Below are 15,696 nucleotides of genomic sequence, written 5' to 3'. Positions count from 1 at the left end.
AAAATGCCTTCCTCATTTCCATCTCTAGCTTGTGACCTTTGTTGTTATTTAGTGAGTCACACTTAATTTTGTATATTGTGAATTTGAACATTTTATCCCAGTGCAAACGCACAAGGCGAGTAAAGACAAATGTGATTTGTTTTGAGTTTTGATGGCTTGGGTGTTTCAGATCTCCTGGAAAAGTCTCGTGTTGTCAAGCGTCTGAAAGGGGAAAGGAATTTCCACATCTTCTACCAGCTGTTGGCAGGGGGGTCACCTGAGCTGCTGGGTGAGTTTTACTGATCTGTCTGCTGTTCTCCATCCATTCCAAAGCTTTCTCACAATCCACATCCGGTTTCATTGATGGGGCCTCCTCCTCCTCGACCTCACCCAAACGATTCAGGGGCGGATTAATGTTCTTCCATAATGAAAACACTAACTCAGAGCAGTGCCTGGACAGGGTAATTCCACAGGGTGTCCACTTTCCTCCAGTACCTCATTTACACAGCCGTCCATCACAGTGAGCATCGACAGTGAGTGTCTGCTCGCTATTCAAATGTGGACAATAGCACCTGGGCAATAAATGCAATGCCCATATCCCAAGAATGAGTACAAAATAAATCTTTGAGTTACTGCCTCATTGATCTTTCTGTACGTACTGTAGCGACCACTGGTTTTGCCGGGTATCTCCCTTGCCTGTATAATTGAGATCAGAATCAAACAGTGAAGAGATTTATAAATATTACTATCCTATGTTTTTGCACTTCATACAACGAACCATGTTAGCTCCAATACATATTACTTTTTTCCATTTTTAAATTTGGCATCTCACATAAACAATTCTCAGAGGGAATCATTCACTACGCCTTTTCTCCACAGAGCATCTGAAGGTGCTAAGAGACTGTAATCATTACGTTTACCTGAACTCGGACAAAACGTCTCTGAATGGAGTCGACGACGCTGACAACTTCAACACAGTTAAAGTAAGTGAGTTGTGTTTAGAAAGGGAATGATAATCTTGAGCAACACAGTTCCTACAGAGTATCTAGGAACCTGACTCTTAGATAAAAGTTATTTTCAGTAAAATCTTGCAAACATCAAAAAAGCCTGGAAATTAAGTGTGTAAATGCAGCTCTTCCTTTGTAAAATGAGGAATCGGCTAAACAAAAATAGCATCCTGTCTCCTGGAATAGATTTAATGTACCTGCGACATTTGGATTGCTAGCAAGGTCTGCACACCGTATGCAAGGCATCTGGACTATATGCAGGTTATCCAGATTATTTGAGGAGTATCCAGATCATACATGGGATGTGTGGACCATCAGCAGGATGTCCAGCTATGAAATTTGACCTGTTCTTTGCTAAAGTTAAAATGCAAGGCTTACACCCCCACCCCTCCTTATATGTACACATACTTTTCTCAAGTTATTGTTACTTGCTTGTTGCAGTGACATTGAGTGGGCAGGGTGGTTGATGTGTTCCCTGGCCTTGGACACTGACAACCAATTCTTCATTGGATTTTTCTATTTTCTATCTGTCTTTACCAAGGCAGATGATGCAGCCAAAATCGTAGTAAGATGGGAGCTAATTGAGATGGGCTAAATATTTGATAAAGCGGAGGAAGTTGAAAGCTTGGCTGAACTTAGGGTAGACAAATCACCTGGTCTAGATGCGATGTATGCTGAGGGAAGTAACAGTCACTATCAGAATCAGGTTTGTTATCATTCACATATGTCATGAAATTTGTTGTTTTGTGGCAGCAGTACAGTGCAAGACATAAAAATTACTATAAGTTACAAAAATAAATAGTGCAAAAGAGGAATAATGAGGTAGTGTTTATGGGTTCACGGACCGTTCAGAAATCCAATGGTGGGGGGGGAAGAAGCTGTTCCTGAAATATCGAGTGTGGGTCTTCAGGCTTCTGTACCTCCTCCCCGATGGTAGTAATGAGAAGAGGGTATGTCCCGAGTGGTGAGGGTCCTTAGTGATGGATGCCACCTTCTTGAGGCGCCGTCTCTTGAAGATGTCCTCGATGGTGGGGAGGGTTGTGCCCATGATGGAGTTGGCTGAGTCTACAATCCTCTGTGGCCTCTTGCAATCCTGGGCATTGGAGCCTCTGTACCAGGCGGTGATGCAACCAGTCAGAATGCTCTCCACTGTACATCTGTAGAAACTTGGTGCAATATTACCATAACCTTCCAGTCCTCAAATAATGAGCTGATGCCAGAGGACAGGAAGGTTCCAAATATTTGCACCTTTGGTCAAAAAACCTGTAAAAATAAACCCAGCAACTAAAAGCCAGTCAGTTTAATGCTGATAGCGGACAATCTGTTTGAAACGATCGGGGACAAAACTAATAGTCATTTTGATAAGAGTGGATCAATGAAGTCAGTTTAGTTGACGAGGGCAGTGTGATTATATGGATTTTTGAAAGGCATTTGATAAAGTGCCATATAATAAGATTGTCACCAGAGTTGAAGCACTTGGAATAAACAAGGTAGTGGCAGCATGGATATGAAATGTGCTCTGAGACCGGAGTCAAAGGCTTTGTGAATGGTTGTGCTTTAGTGTGGAGGAAGGTATGCATTGCTGTTCCCCAAGGATTGGTACCAATACCACTGCTTTTCTTGATGCATATTAATAACTCAGACTTGTATGTACAGGGAACCATTTTAAAATTTGCAGATGATTCAAAACTTGGGCAGGGTGGTACACAGTGAAGAAAATTGTGAAAGGTTTCAAGAGGATATATTTGGTCTGGTGGAATGGGCTTACACATGGCAGATGCAGTTTAATGCAAAGCACTATATGGGTGATACATTTGGGTAGGAAGGACAAGGAGAGTCAATATAAAATAAATGGTACAATTCCAAATGGGATGAGGAACAAGAGACCTCTCTTGGAGGTTTATGTGCACAATTTTTGAAAATGGCAGGAAAGATTCAGAAAAGTGTACAGGATACTCAACTTTAAACAGTGGCAGAGCACAACGATAGGGAAATTACGTGGAATTTGTTTAAAAATACCGGGTGCAATTGGAAAATTGTTTTCAATTCTGCTCACCACACTTTAGGAAGGATGCAAGGACCTTGGAGAGGGTGCAGTAAAGATTTAGTGGAACGGTCCAGGGTAAGAGACTTCAGTAATGTGGAGAATCTGGGGTTGATCCCCTTACAGTAGAGATGAGAGGTGATTTGATAGAGATGTACAAGATCATAAAGGGTCTAGACAGAGTGGGGGGCGGTGCAAAGAGATACTGTTCCTTTTGGTGGAAGGATCAAGAACCAGAGGGGGAAAAGTCAAGATGGTTGGCAAAAGAGCTTGGGGTGATATGAGGCAAAACTTTTCAGGCAGTGAGTTCCTAGTGAGCCTTCAAGGGTAGATGTGGAGATGTTTCCACTGGTGGGAGAGTTATGAACAAGGACATGTATTTTCAAAATATTGGACTGGTCATTTAAAACTGAGGTGTGTAGAAATTTCCTCTCTCAGAGGATGGGGAGTCTCTGGAATTCTCTGCCCCTGAGGGTGGTGGAGGCCAGATCACTGGATGTACTTAAGGTGGAGGTAGATAAATTGAAAGATTGAAGATTACAAGGAACTAGCACGGGAGAGGAATTGAGGGCAACAAAGACCAGCCATCATATTGAATGGTGGTATAGACTTGAGGGGCCAAGTGGCCTAGTCCTGCTCTTGTTTCCTTGTGCTTGTCCTCTCCAGTACCGTAATGATTCTATGGAGACCAAGGGCAAACCTGAATCAGCTTGGATCCAACCCAAGCATGGTCGTGCTGAAAACTTTGATGCTTCAGTGTACTGTACTCACAAACATCAGGCAAACTAAATGCACAGGAGCTTCATAAAATATATATACAAGTGTTTAAATTTATAGTAGTTCAATAATCGGGTGTTAGCCTTGATTCGTCTCTCATCTGAGTTAGAATATTGTGGGCTCAAATTTCAGTGCCATTTCTTTTTTAAGTAAGTTTGCAAACCAAGGTCCTGTCTGCCCCCTCAGGTAGGTATAAATGATCCGCACCCACTATCAGAAGAAAAGCAAAGGGAAATTCTCCCCGGACATTGCAAAAACAGGTTATCTGATCGTTGTCACATTGCTATTTGTGGAAGCTTGCTCTGCGCAAATTAGCTGCTGTATTTGGCTTAAATAACAGCAAATGCAGATAAAAAAGACATAACTGGCTATGAAGCACATCCAGCTATTCCAAGGACACAAAAGGCACAGTTTGATTGCAATTCTTTGTATATTTGTGAATGTAAATCCAACTTGTACAATAGCTTCATAATATATGTGAATGTACACACAAATCTTCAACTTTTGTCATATACCGTATATGTGTGAATGTACATGTTTTGGATAATAAAAAAACATGATAAAAATATCAGTGTCTTAAATCTGAGTTTATCAATCACCTCTTGAAACATGTTGCTGGATTTTTCTCTGGATCTGGGAAGATTTTCACTCCCCCAGTAGCATTTGGAATCTGATCAGGTCTTCTTAGCAACCACCAGAGTCAAATTTTGTACCATTATTACAGACGCAGCTGCTCGTTAAATCCCTTTTTTTTTAGCTGTGTTGTTGCGAAAAGTGTTGTATTGTGCCCAGGTCAAATGTTGCCTCAATGTCAAGAGTAGTCACGCTTGCATCACCTCTGGAGTTCAGCTCTTTGGTCCATGCTTGATGTCTGGAGCCAAGCAGTCCTGGTGAAATCCAAACTGGACGTTGATGATCAGGTGATTGGTGAGTAAGTGCTGCATTATAGCATTGTTGCAGCACCTTCCATCATTTTGCTGATGATCGAGAATGAACTGATTGGGCAGTTATTAGCCAAACTGGATTTGTTCTGCTTTTTGTGAACAAGATATACTTGGGACATCTTTCACATTGTTGGAGAAGGTCAGGGTTGTAACTGTACCACAACAGCTTGGCTGGAGGTGCAGCTTCAGTGCACTGGGATGTTGTGCAGCACTTCGTCCATAGCCTTCTATCCCTTGGTGATGTAAGTGCTTGTCTAGATACTACTTAAATGTTGTGTCTCTGCCTCCACCATCACCTCAGGCAGTTTGTTCCAGATTCCAACGCCCCTTTTGGTGAACAATTTCTTCCTCCGATCCCTTCTAACTTTCTTATTCCTTACCCTAAACCTATTACCTCTCATTTTAGATAACTTGACCTTTGCAAGGACTGTTCAAGGGTCACTTTCAATGCATCCGCCACAGTAGATTGATGAGGACAAGGTCAAATGGATTTATCCTTTGTGTTTGTTCATTCACTACCTGATGCAGACCAAATCTGGCAGGCTGGTCCTTCAGGACTCAGCCAGCTCGTGCCACCAAGCCACTCTTGATGATGGCCTCCATCCAGAGTTCATTCTGTGCCCTTGCCAGCTCTCCCAGTTTAGTTACTAGGGTATTTGTGAGGAGGGCTTGCAAAGTCGCCTGAGCTGGGAGTGACTTTGCAGTGTCCACATTTAGTGCCTAGGTTGGACATGGTACTGCTGAGTGATTGGTAAAAATCAAAAACAGAACTGTAGATGTTGGAAATCTAAAATAAAAGAACAGAAAATGCTGGAATTACTCAGCTGGTCAGGTCACATCTGAGGGAAGAGAAACTGAGTTAACGTCTCCGTTTGAAGACCCTGGTTGATAGGCCGCTGTGGTTGGTAGGCCATTTCGAGGAGTCAGCCAGGTTCGGAGTTGAATATAGGCCGGACCAAGCAAGGATAGCTTGAGTGAACCAGATTGGGTTTCTAACTTGGACTAGTTTTTTTTTAAATTCCAGTCTATTGACTTAATTTATATTCCACATTTGCCGTGGTGGGATTGAACTTGACCTTCTGCATTGTTAGTCCATGTCTTGGGCTTACAAGTTGTGTAATGTTATCTCCGTGCCAATACCATACTCTAAACTTACAAACATTAAAGAGAAGGGTTCATCCACAGTTACTGCATTGGTTATATTACAGACAGCAATGAATGTCATTGGATTCAACAAATCTGAAATGGACTCTATCTGGGACACTGTTGCTGTCATACTTAAACTTGGCAACGTCGCACTGAAGGCAGAATCTCAGTCAGGTGGGACGGATCACTGCTACATTGATGATGTCAAAGGTAAGTATTTTCTAAATGAACTGTGAAGGGGCAGAGAGATTCAAATCCCATTTACAAACATTGGTCAAAAAGCCAGATGACAATTTAAAGAAAAAAGGATACTAGATTGTGGGTCTTTATCTTAAATGGTCTGGATAAGAGGGGTTGGAAATTATACTGTAGCTGTGCAGAGTTCTGGTCAGACTGCGTTTGGAGCACTACGTTCAGTTCTGGGCACTGTGGTTCAGGAAGGATGAATCAATCTTTGAGGGAGTACAGTGCAGCATTGGGAGTTCAAACGCCAGCATGTGAACTGTGTATTTCTGTTTTCATCTCCAGTACTGAGAGAAGTCTGCGCTTTGATTGGCCTAGATGAGACTATTTTGGAACAAGCACTCTGCTCTCGCACTGTGCAAGCCAGAAGTGAGAAAGTGAAGATGACACTAACTGCTGCTCAGGTAAAGTGTTGCATTTAAAATGGATGTCGAGTTGTGACTAAGGAATGGATATATGGGAGTAAGATGTCCAGTGAGCAACTGATACCTGAGAGTAATTTGTAGAGAGTATCTTTTTACCCAGGAGTGAGTTGTATGTAGTCATAACTGGGAATGAGTTGTACAGAGTAATAAATACTTGAGAGTGAATTCGTACATGGAATATCTGATACCTGGATGTAAGTTGTGGAGAGTACCTGATACCTGGATGTGTGTTCTACAAAGTAATAGATACAGTAGCTGGGTGTGGGTTGTACAGAGTAATGGATATTGCTGCAAGGGTGAACTGGTCGGAAACAACTTCGGGCTGGATCCGTTAGACGTTCACCCCACCCCTCTGCATTGTATTCAAAACCAAGGGTTGAAGTATGAGGAGAGACTAAAGGAGCTAGGGTTGTTCTCATTGGAGAGAAGGAGGATGAGGGGAGACATGGTAGAGGTGTATAAGACATTGAGAGGAATAGATAGCGTGGACAGCCAGCGCCTCTTTCCCAGGGCACCAATGCTCAATACAAGAGGGCATGGCTTTAAGGTAATGGGTGGGAAGTTCAAGGGAGATGTCAGAAGGAGGTTTTTCACCCAGAGAGTGGTTGGGGCATGGAATGCGCTGCCTGGGGCGGTGGTGGAGGCTGATACATTGGACAAGTTCAAGAGATTGTTAGATAAGCATATGGAGGAATTTAAGATAGAGGGATATGTGGTTAGATAGTCTTAGGTGTGGTTTGAAGGGCGGCACAACATGGTGGGCCAAAGGGCCTGTATTGTGCTGTATTGTTCTATGGTTCTAAGCACGTGTCTCTCCAACCTAGCTTGTGTTTCTCCCCCAACTTGCCCCCACCCAACTGCGTGCATATAGATATCTACAGGGATTGTTTTGTTTTGACACATCTACAGTTACCAAGTTGCTTCTCAGTCCCTGATGGTAGGGTGGAGGAATAACTCACAGCAATGTAAACATGAAGGTGTCATTTCTTTACACAGGGTTTCTATGCACGTGATGCTTTGGCAAAAAACCTCTATGACCGCTTGTTTAACTGGTTGGTGAACCGAATCAATGAGAGCATACAGGTAACCCAGCACAGTGGAGATTCTGCAGGAATCACATTGGGAATCAAATATTGCAAGTGTCATTGTTACTGTACCGTTGGATTCAATGGAGTTGAAACCTCAGAGTCACCTGAAGCTGCTGGCGTATTATGGAGAGAATAGATGGACCACAGCTGGGAAAATGAAGTCAAATTAATCCAGATATCAGGAGCTATTAGAATTAATGAAGGAAATAAATTGGGTATTACAGACTCCAATTGGTTCAGAGAGTATACGCACTGCCCAGTCTGTTACTGAGCAATACTGGGCACAGTCTTAGAATTAGAGGGTACCCACTTAGAAAAGAGCTGAGGAGAAATTTCTTTAGCCAGAGGGTCGTGGATTTATGGAATTCATTGCCACGTACAGCTGTGGAGGCCTGATCATTGGGGGTGTTTAAGGAGGAGATTGATAGGCATCTAATTAGTCAAGGTATCAAGGGATATGGGGAAAAGGCTGGGAATTGGAGCTAGATGGGAGAATAGTTTAGCTCATGGTGAAGTGACGGAGCACCGAATGGCCTACTGCTCCTTTGTCTTGTGATCTTGTGAACCTGAGGCTCCTGGGTTTGATCACCTGACTACGTAGACACAATTGTCCTCAGCAACATGGGCTCGAAAAGTCGATCACCCCTGAATGATTTTCAGTGCAACCAACCTCCTCCCACCCTAACTCCAAACTGGAAAGTGTGCTTGTACACTGATGTCAATTAAGGACAGGATCAGTTTGGCTGTGATGCCCCTCGCAGTCAAACAGGCTGTCATTTCATTGTCTGGCATCACACGTTTTTAACTAGGTATGGGAATGGTGTTGATGCCTGTGGAACCTCGTTCTAGCACAAGGCAGTATCTTCGGGAGAGGATGGCAGAAGTCTAGGATTTGGGCACTTGAATAGGATAGAAGAGCCTCAGGATGTCTCTCAAACAAGTTTATGGCAAAGCAGATCAACGCTAATTACTTTTGTTCAAGGTTAAAGGCAAAGTACAGAAGAAGGTGATGGGAGTGCTGGATATTTATGGATTTGAGATTTTTGAGGTAAGTTTGCATTCCAGTTATTTCTATAAACACCCTCCCACACTGAGGACAGGGAAGCCTTGCATGATTACAATGCCACTTGTGGGAACTAGGATAGGAGACCAATAGCTGCAAATAGAGCAAGGAGTAACGTAGATTTTACAACATGTCGTTGGGCCATTTGGCCCAACAGGTCCCAGATGGTATCCATGAGCTACACTGAATACATGTACTGTGTCACACTGTGATGCCCTGAACAGGTTGGGGTCATTTTACTCTCGGAAGGAAAAGCTGAGGAATGGCCTGTTGAAGGACATTAAAATTCTGCCAGGGTTTTAGTGCAGATGTTGCGGAAGGTGTTTCCAATTGTGGGGAATCCAAAATAGAGACAATAAATATAAAGGCAGTCCCTAACAAATCTGGAAGAAATTACTTTCCCTGGAGAGTGGTAGGAATGTGGAACTCATTCCCACAGTGGGCTGTCAAAGCAAACATCAGAGTTGGGTTTAAGGGAAGCTGGAGGGAGGAAGAAAGGTGCAGTGAGTGTAGGGAGATAGAAAGGAACGGGAGGAGGCGGCTGTCGAGCAGAATAGCCCGTTTCTGGAATACTTTGTTGTAACTCTTGTCCAGTCAGGGAGACGTTTTGATTGAACCAATATTCTGTAAAAACAAGGCTCCCTGTAGCCCAATTTGCACAGCTGTCCCACATTAACACGTTGCAGCTAGACGGCGGTGGGAGCAGCAGGGAACTTTGAGCTGTTCCTCAGCCAGGGAGAGGATAAGTTAGCTGGTAGTGCCACTCCATGAATGTGTTGGAAATTGTAACTGGGTTTCTCTGTCAAAGCTTCTGCAGCTACACAGTCAAATAACCTGCCCAAGGCTCGCTGACAGGTCACATGTTGACAGCAATGACTTGGGCAAGTTACTGAAAGCTGAGGATTCCCAGCAAAAGTTAACACCTCCTGGAGGGACAATTTGAAAAATGAAATGTTTTTCTCCCCCATTTGAGTTAGTCCAATGTGAATATATTTTGGAGATTTCATTTCTATCCCTAAAGAAAAAAAAGGAATTTCTGAAAACCTCCTCCATGTTTCTTGAGTTTTTAGCTCTGCATGGAGTGATGCTCAATTACTGTTAGTTTGCATTGTCCGCTTTTGCTGTCTATCTTTATTTTTGACCCACAATTAGACCTCTCTTTAGGCCTCCTCCCAGCTGAGAGCAGCAGAGGGGAGCTTGTGGCAATGCTCCTGTGTCAATGGTTAAGGACTTGAGAGTGATTTTTTTTTAAAATATATTTTTACTCACACCCCTGGGTTTCCAGGGAATGGCTCAGGCTCTCTTTGGTGCTTTCCTTACCTGTGAGCTTGGTAATTCTCTCACCTCACAGTCTGAAAGCTGTGAGTTCAAGTCCCTCTCCAGGGAACCAAGCACAAAATCTGGGCTGAACAGTACTGTCTTCTGAATGAAACGTTAAACTCAGGTCTCTACTGCCCTTTCCGAAGGACAGAAGGAAGGTGGAGGTATTCCCGGGACCATTATATATATATCACTAAAACCGATGGCCTGGTCATTATCACACTGCTGTTTGTGGGAGTTTGCTGTGCACAAATTAACTGACACGCTTCCCAGTGACTAATTCAGTGGCTGTAAAGTGTGTTAGGACTGTCTGAAAGGTGCTATACAAACTCAAGTCTTTTTGATATGTTTGAAAGTGTACAAGGCTCACATGAATCATATGAATTTCTACTCGTAGGACAATAGTTTTGAGCAGCTTGTTATAAACTACTGCAATGAGAAGCTGCAGCAGCTCTTCATTGAAATCACTCTGAAAGAGGAACAGGAAGAGTATATACGAGAGGTAAGCTGTCCCTCGATCTTTTCATACATTTGGATAAATCTGACGTAATAAAATTCACAAACTCTCCTGATGATTCCATAGCTAAATGCACTACCCAGTATGGAATATATCACACATTCAGGTTCAATGGGATGAGTTCCACAATTGGTCTTGGTGTCCCTGTGTTAGGCAGACAAACTTGTTTCTTCTGGTCAATTTAATCTCTGCATCATTGAAGTCATGCCTGTGCCCCTGAGTCTGGCCTTTAGTGTATCACAAGCTTCAACTAATTGTGCCCTGTGCTGAATATTCTTCTTCTTCTGTTTTTTTAGGGGATCGAGTGGACACAGATCAAATATTTTGACAACGCCATTATCTGTGACCTGATCGAAAATGTACCTTTTTGCTTCTTTATACTTTTAGTTTATGCAGTTGTTACTTCTGTGTGCGCGTGAGAGACAAGAGACTGTGTGAAAACGTGGTGTGTGAACAGCTTTGTGCAGGGTTATGCTCGACGACATTGATGTGTGTGTGTGCGCGTGTGTATGGGAGTGCATGTGTGGAAGCATTTGTGCAAATATGTAATGGTATTCACGTGCAGCTGTATGTACGTATTACTCTTAAAATATTTTAATGAATGAATAGCAATACCAATCAATTAATAAATGTTGATAAATATATTATATAAAAAAACCTCCCAGTGTAGCACTGAAATGTGTAAATCAGCCAGCTCCCAGGAACAGCTGTTGTACCCTTGCTGAATGAGGTGGTCTCAGTGTTGCTGCACAGGGAGAGGAACATCAGCCAGGTTCCTGTCAGCAACCAATGGCCCCACTTGTTAAGGTATCAAGAGCGTCTAGTGACTGTGCAACAGTAGCCAACTGTGAGTCGGTGCCTGGAGGAGAGTAGTGATTAGAAAATCTGGTGCAAAAGGAGGAGCTGGGAGAAGATGGCCGTTCATCTGACCTGCAGTGTTGATTGTCATTGTACAGAATCAAAAAGGCATCTTGGCGATGTTGGATGAAGAATGTCTCCGGCCTGGTAATGTCACTGAAATGACATTCCTCCAGAAGTTAAACCAGATCTTTTCTGGCCATCAGCATTTTGAGAGCAAAGCGACCCAGAGCTCCAAGTTCATCACCGATGTAACACTGCCTGCCAACTGTTTTCGTGTGCAGCACTATGCAGGAAAGGTGAGCACTTTGCTTCTTGTGATACCTCCACAGTGGGTTCTATTCCTGTTACTTCCACGGTAAGTTCCCCATTTTGATAGCTGTTTTTCTCAGTACTGGTATTACTAAGGGTGGCCCAGCGGCTACTGCCGCTGCCTCACAGATCCAGAGCCAAGGTTTCGATCCTGACCTCCGGCGCTGTCTGTGTGGAGTTTTCACGCTCTCCTTGTGGCTGTGTGGGTTTCCCCCACCCCCCGGTGCTCTGGTTTTCTCCCACGTCCCAAAGGTGTGCTGATTGGTAGGTTAATTGGCCACTGTAAATTGCCTGTATGTGTAGATGGAAAATCAGGAGTGGCGTGCAGGAGGGGCTTGATGGGGAGGCAAGAGTTAGTGGTTGGGTGCTTGATGGTCAGTGCAGACGTGATGGGCCAAAGAGTCTGCTTCTGTGCTGTACGACCCTATAGTTTATTATATTATGTCTTTTATTGTATATTAAAAGACATTTGGATAAGTACATGGATAAGGAGGGGTTTAGAGGGATATGGGACTAGGTTGGTGAGCACCATGGTTAGCATGGATGAGTTGGGCCGAAGGGCCTGTTTCCCTGCTGTATTACTCTATGACACTAAATCGCGTTGTCCATTACATTTTCAAGCCATGACTCATTGTCATGGCCAACACTCAATGGGCCTGTCAGTGGGGAGCAACATATTCCCATCTCTGTCTTGCAATCAGAAAATCTTCTCAATTTTCAAGTAATTTTGTCAGTTGTAGTGGTTTGTAGGTCTAGAAATGCCAGGGGGCACAAATGGGTGTGTTAGGTAAGCTTTATGGCACTTCAGTAGTGCAGGGGTTGGTATTTGAAAACGTGGTAGCTGCGACTGAGGCCAGGTTCAGAGAGTGGTGGTGGGGTTAGGGAAATGGCTGTGGAGGGGGAATCCTCGTCAGGGGATCGTGTGAGTAGCCATGTGGGGTGTAGATTTGGATTTTATGTTGAGGGCCTTGGGGATTACTGGGTCAGGGGGTTGAAAGGATCAGAGGGGCTTTGGGGGTGGGGTGGTGGATGGTCAGGCCTATGCAGCTCTCCCTCAGCACTGCTCCTCCAACAATGTGCATCTCCCTCAATACTCCACTGAAGTCAGTCTTGATTATATGCTTGCATCTCTGAAGTTGGACAAACCCAGAACCGTCTCACTTCGAGGCAAGACAGTTATCCTCTGAGCCAGGAAAATGTCTGGTCTCAACTTGGCATCAAGCAGTGGTATCACCGTGCTAAGATCAAGTACTTGGTATGGTTGGTACTTTGTGCACTTAGACCGACATGCTACCACTCTGTGCCAAAGATGTAGGTATATCATCGGACCAGCTGTCCTGGTAACTGACCAGAAGAGTTGGTGTCAAACCTTCAGCGATGATCTTCACGGCGCAAGCTGCCCCCTTGCTATAATGGATTAATACACAATTCTCTATAACAGCGAGGAGTACAGAGCAGTGCATTCCCAGATTCAGTCCCCAGTGTTTGGTGGGTAAGCTGATCCCAGTCAGGATGCCAACACAACCTCCACATCTGGCCTCGATACCCTGGAACTAGAACAAAATCTGCCTAAATACTGCTCCCTTTTTTTTAAGCAACCACACACCTTTAATTTCCAACCTCCTCCGCATTGTCAATACTCGGGTGACGTTCTAGATAACGATTGGCAGCTGAGAATCCTGGCCCAGCAATGGGTGAGCAACAGGGGACTGGTAGAAAAGTGACACTCACTATCTTTTCTTGCTATTCCAGGTAACGTACAATGTTTCAGAGTTCATAGACAAGAACAATGACCTGCTGTACCGGGACCTATCCAAGGCCATGTGGCAGGCCAAGAACAAGCTAATCAAGTCGTTCTTTTCTGAAGGGGACCCAAAGATGACATTGTTGAAGAGGCCACCAACAGCAGGCTTTCAGTTCAAGGCCTCTGTGAGTGTCCTAATGAAGAACCTCCTGGCTAAAAACCCCAATTACATCAGGTAGGATTTTCCCACATTTCACTTTTTCCAGGGATTGCTCAGGGCTGTTCAGGTGCAATTACCGATATCAGGGAAATGGCAGTATTGTTTCAGAGGAGATTTTTTTTTGCAGACGTGAGCCTCTTGCAATCAATGCACCTCCTAACTGGCAGATCTATTTTGATCCCCCATGTGGCTGTAAAATACTGGCATTCTGTCTGCCACAGCCCACATTCCCCAACCCCACAGAATAGCTGGCAGCTCTCACCCCCTGAGAAACAAATGACAGTGGCAACGCCATCTGCTCAGGACCACCAGTGTATGTTTCATGATTGTTCCTTCTCGGGAAGTGGGCATTGGTGCCAAGAGCAATATTTCTTACCCATTCCCCAGTTGCCTTGAGAAAGTGTCCATAGGTTGTTTTCTTAAACTGCTGCAGTGGTTTGATACAATTACAAGCACCACTTCACATGACATTTCATAGCCAACTGTGATGATATGGGATAGTCCTGAATGGATAATGATGGCAGCTTTGTACACCCAGCCTAGCTTCAGCATTGGTTCCTTTAGGTGGACTAGTGACCGACAACAGCCCTCCTTGACAACCTCCCAATTCCTGTTGGGCTGCCGTGTCTCTGTGTATAATCACAGTGTTTCTCTCTTGAACTGTTTAACTCTGACCTGGGCTGACTCTTCCACAGATGCATCAAGCCCAATGACACAAAGTCACCAGTAAAATTTGAGGACGCCCTGGTGCAAATGCAGATCAAGTACCTGGGGCTGTTGGAGAACGTGCGAGTGCGGCGGGCAGGATACGCCTACCGCCACCACTACAAGCCCTGCCTGGAACGTTACAAGATGCTCTGTAAACAGACGTGGCCAAACTGGAAGGGGAACGACCGGTAAGCATGTGTCACCATTTTTCAGGGGCCACTGCGTCTGTGGACCTTGGATAGAGTCATACAGCACGGAAACAGGCCCTTCAGCCCAACCGGTCCATGCCGACTGTGGTGCCCAGTGAGCTCGTCCCATCTGCCTGTGTTTGGCCCATAGCCCTCTAAACCTCTCCTATCCATGTACTTAGCTAGGTGGCTTTTAAACGTTGCTGATGTGCCTGCCTTGACCACTGTTTCTGGCAGCTCATTCCAAATTGAATGTATGTGTTTTAACATAGGAGGCTCACTTAGCTGCACCAACATCCTCGTACAATGCAGCACCCAGAGTGATTCTGAGCCACACAGGTCCTCAGTCTGATGTTGGCTTGTGTTCAGTTGGTTAGTTCTCGCTATCAGGGGTAATATAGACGCTAACATTGAACTTGACTCTCCTGTTGATTTGTTGTCCAGTGACATTTACTGCTAATTTAATTTGTTTATATTTTATTCATTTAACAGAATCTGGGGGTCATTGGCAAGGCCAGCATTTATTGCCCATCCTTAATTGCCCCAGAGAAGGTGGGGGTGAGCTGCCTTCTTGAACCACTGCAGTCCTTCTGATAAAGGTGCTCCCACTGTGCTGTTGGGGAGGGAGTTCCAGGATTTAGACCTGGTAACGATGTAGGAATGGCAATACAGTTCCAAATCAGAATAGTGTGGGAGCTGGAGGTGGTGGGTGTTTCCCCTGTGCCTACCGCCCTTTGTCCTCGGTGGTTGAGGTTGCACGTTTGGGAGGTGCTGGGCGAACAAACTGCAGTGCGTTTTGTAAATGGTGCACGCTGCTGCCACTGTGCGCCGGTGGCGGAGGGATGATGTGTTTAGGGTGGCGGATGGGGAATCAATCGAGTGAGCTGCTTCGTCCTAGATGGTGTGGAGCTTCTCAAGCTGCACTCCTTTTATTCCAAAATAAACAATTCATCATTTTAAAAAAACCAACTACATACAACAATAAAACAGTGCAAACCCTTACATTCGTGTACGGGTCAATCATTAGTGTTACCTTTTTATATAAAAACCACAGCACCGATGCCACTCGTGTGACTCCCTGAGGTGCTACCCCAATCCCATATTTACAATATT

The 15,696-nt window shown here is 44.4% G+C and overlaps 1 protein-coding gene across 1 annotated transcript in view; it reads left to right on the top strand.

Annotated features, from left to right (window-relative positions):
• Positions 1-15,696, top strand: part of LOC127567013 (unconventional myosin-Ib-like) — a 45,457-nt gene that overhangs the window by 16,217 nt on the left and 13,544 nt on the right. Inside the window, exons 7-17 of the mRNA XM_052009626.1 lie at positions 170-268; positions 859-962; positions 5,960-6,107; positions 6,426-6,544; positions 7,562-7,648; positions 8,636-8,701; positions 10,434-10,538; positions 10,850-10,912; positions 11,510-11,710; positions 13,476-13,702; positions 14,383-14,583. Coding sequence (XP_051865586.1) covers positions 170-268; positions 859-962; positions 5,960-6,107; positions 6,426-6,544; positions 7,562-7,648; positions 8,636-8,701; positions 10,434-10,538; positions 10,850-10,912; positions 11,510-11,710; positions 13,476-13,702; positions 14,383-14,583 — 1,420 coding nt within the window. The remainder of the gene's footprint in view (positions 1-169; positions 269-858; positions 963-5,959; positions 6,108-6,425; positions 6,545-7,561; positions 7,649-8,635; positions 8,702-10,433; positions 10,539-10,849; positions 10,913-11,509; positions 11,711-13,475; positions 13,703-14,382; positions 14,584-15,696) is intronic.

The sequence above is a fragment of the Pristis pectinata genome, chromosome X, assembly GCF_009764475.1.
Source record: "Pristis pectinata isolate sPriPec2 chromosome X, sPriPec2.1.pri, whole genome shotgun sequence".
NCBI lineage: Eukaryota > Metazoa > Chordata > Chondrichthyes > Rhinopristiformes > Pristidae > Pristis > Pristis pectinata.
Note: the sequence above shows the minus strand (reverse complement) of the source record. Positions and strands in the feature narration are given on the sequence as shown.